Genomic DNA, 6,125 nt, shown 5'->3' on the forward strand with positions numbered 1-6,125 from the left:
CTCCATAAGTTAAGTCTTATTTTACTTTTGATTTCATTCATTATGAGATTAGTATTTTTAATCTTCTAATTTACAAAAAATAAACACTTTTGGTCCTCATTCACTTTTTTTTCTATTTTTTAACGGTGTCGCACATGCCTAATATGTGATCATTAAGTATTTTTGGTTGGAGAGAGAATTGGTTTGTTTTCCAACTTGTGACCATTTTCTAGGAAAAATATAATTACATTTGAGGGAAAAAAATAAATTTTGAAAGAAATTAGGACAAAAACATAGCAGTTTCTCTATTCTCCTACAAAAAATGAATCCATTCTTTCCATATTTTTATAAGTTGAAGTCAAGTAGAAGCAACACAAAAAATCATATCTTCCACAAGTGAATCAAGTAGGTCAAATGAAACACTCATATGCTATTATAAAAAAAGGGGATCAATCTTTCATCCAACCGAAAATACTCAACAACAATATGTTAAGTACATGACCTATATCATTAAATTATAAATAAATTTTGTAAGTTATGAGACTAAACATACTATTCTTATAATAAATAGGATCAAAAGTTATATGAATCTAAGTTATGGAACTAAAATATTATTTCTCCAGAATTGGTCAAAAGAAAATCTTGGAAATGGGAATTGGTTAGACGAAAATCTTGAAATTGGAATTTAATAAATCAGAATTATAATTAATATGATTTAACTCCCTTTCATTTTTGGAATCGGTCTCAAAACGATGTTAGGACTTGAAATTTTAAAATTAAGAATTTTAAAATTCTCCTAAAAAAAGTAGAGTTGGACTTTTAAAGCGAGTTGTTGTTATTCATAACAACTCAAATTAAAAAATATATATTTTACAAAATTTGTTCATGAGTCATTATCAGCTATAACAACTAATGAATATTTATGTTTAAATATTTGTGGAGTCATTATAGTTGATAACGTCTCCCCTTTTAATTCTGTTTAATTATTTGTAATTGTAATTATTTTATTTTGTTTAATTAGTGTAGTTGATTTTATTTTATTAGTATTAGGTAGTTTCCAGTTAATTATTTAATTAATATTAGTTATTAATTGTGAAAATATTTTAATAATTAATTATTGATTGAATATTTTTCAATAACAATATTATTAATTTATATTTAACATGTAATAATTAAAAATGTATTAAATATTTAATTAATTTTATTTATTAATATAAATTGAGAAAATTTTACATTTCAAAAAAAAAATGTAATCAAGTATTAACTTCATATTTTGTCGTTTACAACCCCACCTTGGCATATTACTTTGATGAGGAGATTGGCTTTGTTGGAATTTTTATTGGATATGAATTTATTGTCTTGTCCGTCTTATTTAAAATGCTTGTAGTGTGAATTTAAACATGACGAACACTGACACAGAGTAAAATTATGGCAATCATTGGCAATTAGAGGTTGGAAAGATTTAGAATATGTCATATTTTAAATTGTAATACTGCTTAACCGTAGATGCAATATTGAGCCTATATGCACTGCATCCCTTTTCAATGTGGGAGCAAGGAATTCCAAAATTGACTCCATTTGTCATATGAACATTCTCGTGTAGTAATTTTGGTAAGTGCGTATTACAGCACCTATCCATGATTAATTAATGAGGTGAATTGTTCATACTGACTGAATGGTGTTTCCGCATGCTCTACAGATTTTTCGGACCAACATTTGAACAACTTGTATGCATAGTCCGTCCACAGTTGATTTTTCTTAACATTGCAGTACTCTTAGTCATCCTCTCATGAAAATAAGACACAAAACGATTATAAGTCATTTCCATAATTGTTGTCACAGGCAGACGACGAGCTCTTTTCAAAACTCCATTGATGTATTATTAAATAAATTGAGCTTTTTAAAATTGAATTTTAAATATTTAATTTATTGTATATGTAAGTCATTGGTAATTACTCTCTAGACATGATATAATATGGGATTTTATTTTTTCAACACACATTTATATATAAACTTGGGTCAATTATAATTAGACCCCTCTAAAAATGTAAAATTATATTTTTTCTAAAAATATAAAATTATACTTTCTCTAAAAAAAAATTTAAAATTACACTTACACTCCTTCTGAAAATCTACTGTTTCTCCTTCCGTTAGAATTTGAGCAAAAAATTTTGATATTAGCAAAATCAATTATAAAGTTTTTTAATTTTACCCTTCATTTAATGTTCTCAGATAATAATTTTGTACTTATAAAGAGAAAATTATAATGATGTTAACCTCATCCTATATATGTATTATTATATTTGTCCCTTTATAAGTATAAAAAGATACATGAGAATGTTTAACGAATGATAAAATTGAAAATATATGTAATTTTTTTTGCTTACGTAATTATTTTTTGTCCAAACCCTAACGAAACGGTATCAGGTGTAAATGAAGAATTTTTTGAGGGTTGTGGGTGTAATTTCAAAATTTATTTAGAGAAAAATATAATATCACATTTTTAGAGGGGGCCTAAGTGAAATTTACCTTATAAACTGTGAACACCAACTGCTAGGGAGAAATTCTCTAGTTTGAAAACTGATTTATGAAACAATGACATATACTATCAAACTCAAACTCATGAAACTTCGGAAGAAAGAAGTTTGTTAGTCAAGGTGTACAGTAGGTCGGGCTAGCTTAGAACCAGCCACTACTATTTATGACTGATTCTATGCCTTTAAATGGACTTCAATTAGGTTCATTTATAAATCTAGGGTCAGCCCATGAACCGGCCCGATTGAGCCCGGACTAGGAAGGAATCAGGCCCAAATGTGCCTGTTTCATATTTATTTTTCTAAAAAAATTAAGATTTTCTTTTGAATAATTATTTAAATTTATGGTTGTATTATGAATATAATTTGATGAACAAACTTACAACAATAAACTCAGATGATATAAATTCAAAAAGAACTTAAAATAAATTTTAAAAAAAATAAATAAAGAGCAGTAATGAATTAAAGTACAAAAAATTTAGAAGTATAATAGTAAAGATAATGATTTTCAAAGTTTCATAAGTATAAAAAAGCTACTATAATAATCAATCTAAAAAAATAAAATAAAATTCATATGACATGCTTTTCTTATAAAAGAAAATTGCTCAACAGGTCCAACTTAGGATCAGGTGGCCTTGGGCCACTGTGTTAAGTTGGTCCAGGGTTTTAATATTTGGGACGGGCTCAGAACCGATCTAGTCCTAAGTGAGCTTGAGCTAATGCAACCCACTGTGCATCATGATTTGTTAGTATGCATTTACCCAAAGACGTTGAAAAAACTATTATTGTCAAATTTTATTTAATAAATTGAATTAATTAAAGAATTACTTTCCACCTTAAAAGTTTTGTATGCCAACTTCTATATTAAAAACAAAACAAGATTTATTTTTATAATAGTATAGCTATATAAAATTACAAAACATTCCCTATCAACACGTGATTTGACATTTATAATAAGTTTATCAAAATAATTTACTTTGAATATTTTCAAAAACACCGATAAATGCTTCTACACTTACCAATACAAATTTCAAGATTTTTAAAACCCAAATTTATTTTCCTAAAATTTTTAAAATCTACCGAAAAAACAACTCCAAACCAAGTGATAATTGTAATTGGTTGCATTTCTTGGGGATGGGCCCTGTTTGCAGTTATGAGGTCCATACAATTTAAAGCCCATTAGTGCAGCCCATATGTAGAAAGTTTAGCCCATGAAGGATCCTTCTTATTACAAAACCCTAGAGTTAATGCTTCTCCCTCTTAGAAAGCTGAGACGCCCTCGACCAGCAGGACTCCACTAAGCTCCGGAATAGCAGCGGCACTAGGCGACGACGCACGGCCTGAATCTGCTTAAACGACAGCGTAATTGACTGCGAACATTCTATTTCTTCTCCTGAATGTGAATGTGTTTATGGCAGTGCATTAGATTGATTTGGATTTGACCATCGTCTTTGGTTTTTGCAGAATATGGCGGACAAGGCAGTAACTATCAGAACTAGGAAGTTCATGACGAATCGTCTGCTCTCCAGGAAGCAATTTGTATGTAGTCCCAAAATTGTATTTATTTGGTGTTTTTTTACTTGATGGTAATGGTTCTTAATCATTTAGGTTCCTTTTGTTTTTGTTTGGTAGGTTATTGATGTGTTGCATCCAGGAAGGCCTAATGTTTCCAAGGTCTGATCTCCTTTAACCATTATTTTGTTATTACACATTCTTTATTCTGTTCACATATCTGTTTTATACGGTGTTATTGTAGTATTTAACTTCATTATTCTTACTATAACAGTATGATTTAGTTGAAGAAACTCTTACGCTTGTTGTAAGTTAGAGTATCTTCGTTTTTATTTGTTTACGAAGGTTGATTCAGGAGATATAGGCCATTATGAGATGTTTGGAAATATATGAGGAATATGAGTAGATGAACTGAGGAATCGGTATAATCTTAATTACATTATACTTTTCTTAATGTTTGGAAATTGTACTGTTTGTTTGACACAGTAATATTAAGAAAATCAGCTATGTGTTCGTTTTTTAATTGAATTTTGTGGGAAAATATGTGGTTTTTGTATAGGAGCTTTGCTGCCTGTTCTTAGTTGTTTCTGTTCTCGTGTAATTTTATTGCAGGCTGAGCTGAAGGAGAAATTGGCTCGGATGTATGAGGTTAAAGATCCAAATGCCATCTTTGTGTTCAAGTTCAGGACCCACTTTGGTGGAGGCAAATCTACCGGGTTTGGATTGATTTATGACTCCGTTGAGAATGCGAAGAAATATGAACCAAAATACAGGCTGATCAGGGTAATTCATCTATTTATTTGACTGCTCTTATTTATAATTGTCAAATATGAGTTAGGAAACACTTCTTGGTAATGGTATTCTCACTACTCAGCTAATCTATTTTTTTACGCACTATCTAGTTCAATAATTGAATCAACTGGTATATGTACTTCCTGCCCTCTTCTTTACTAAGGTTTTGTAATTTTCATGGAGTTATTCGTCTATGAGTTTCTTTTAGTTCCCTTCTAGTCTTCTTTCTTCCGTCATGCATACTTTGGTTTTCTGCTATCCTAGAGTTTTGTGGCAATCTGGAGTTGGTCCTTACGAGAATGTTGCCTCACTTTTGATTGCTATATGCCTACTTGGCTAGCGATTTTGCCACCATAAGTCCTACCAAGAGACCAAATGTTTGTAGAAAATATATCTAGTGTATTGTTTGCATTCCTTGTTCTCCGTTTTAGAACTTCTATTTTTTTGCTGCTGCTGTTGAATTTTGAAGATGATAATTCAAAGATGCAATTTACTGCTGCATATTCCTTGGTTTCTCATGGCTCTATAAAAGCTTACACTTGCTTCCACATTTCATGTATTTAACAATACTGGGTATTACGCTGTGCAGAATGGTCTTGATACCAAGGTTGAGAAGTCTAGAAAGCAGATGAAGGAAAGGAAGAACAGAGCAAAGAAGATCCGTGGTGTTAAGAAGGTAGAATTGCTATTATCTCTTTATCCATATTGCTGAACACCTTCTATCCAATTTTTTATGAGCTGGCAAAAGCCATTTCTACAGTTATTCTTCAAATCCTTGAAACAAGTAAACACCTTGATTTCAATTTCATTCATTGATCATGTTTTTCCGGTACCTGCAGACAAAGGCTGGAGATGCTGCCAAGGGTGGAAAGAAGAAATAAGTTTCTACGGATTTTGTGTTTCTGGCTCCGCAATCTATTGGAGATTATCATATGACACCAATATTTTTGCTTTACCTTAGGCTAGTTAAGCACTGTTCTTAATGTTAAAGTGGCACCACGATTTGTTGGACGTTACGACCTGAGTTTTGAATTGTTGTGTTATCACATTTATCATCCGGGAGAGTCGTCTTCTTTTCAATCTTCTGATATTTCCTTCTCAATTTTATATATTCAGATAAATATTAAAAATATCAATAAGCACTCGTTGATATTGCGTCTTAGAGCAAGATTACAGTTTGCTTCGGACGTTGTTCTCAGTCTTAAACACAGTAAAGTCTTATGAATGTCATGAAAGCTCGTTGAACGGGGTAGGAGGTATTCCCCTTTATCACTTTATTTTAATCTGCTGGTCCTATTGGACTACGAG

The 6,125-nt window shown here is 30.8% G+C and overlaps 1 protein-coding gene across 1 annotated transcript; it reads left to right on the forward strand.

Moving 5' to 3' along the window:
• Window positions 3,729-5,905, forward strand: LOC105165299 (40S ribosomal protein S24-1). The gene is made up of 6 exons (XM_011084269.2): window positions 3,729-3,875; window positions 3,978-4,052; window positions 4,146-4,187; window positions 4,638-4,808; window positions 5,407-5,493; window positions 5,657-5,905. Exons 2-6 carry the CDS (start codon window positions 3,981-3,983, stop codon window positions 5,696-5,698), a joined length of 414 nt encoding a protein of 137 aa, XP_011082571.1. The 5' UTR covers window positions 3,729-3,875; window positions 3,978-3,980; the 3' UTR covers window positions 5,699-5,905.

Source organism: Sesamum indicum, linkage group LG6 (genome assembly GCF_000512975.1).
Source record: "Sesamum indicum cultivar Zhongzhi No. 13 linkage group LG6, S_indicum_v1.0, whole genome shotgun sequence".
NCBI classification, from domain to species: Eukaryota; Viridiplantae; Streptophyta; class Magnoliopsida; order Lamiales; family Pedaliaceae; genus Sesamum; species Sesamum indicum.

Bases quoted from the DNA above. Each gene is read 5' to 3' on its own strand.
- LOC105165299 (XM_011084269.2), top strand. From the start codon at position 3,981: ATGGCGGACAAGGCAGTAACTATCAGAACTAGGAAGTTCATGACGAAT. The intron at 4,188-4,637 runs GTCTGATCTCCT...ATTTTATTGCAG, and splicing joins GAAGGCCTAATGTTTCCAAG to GCTGAGCTGAAGGAGAAATT. The intron at 5,494-5,656 runs GTAGAATTGCTA...CGGTACCTGCAG, and splicing joins AGATCCGTGGTGTTAAGAAG to ACAAAGGCTGGAGATGCTGC.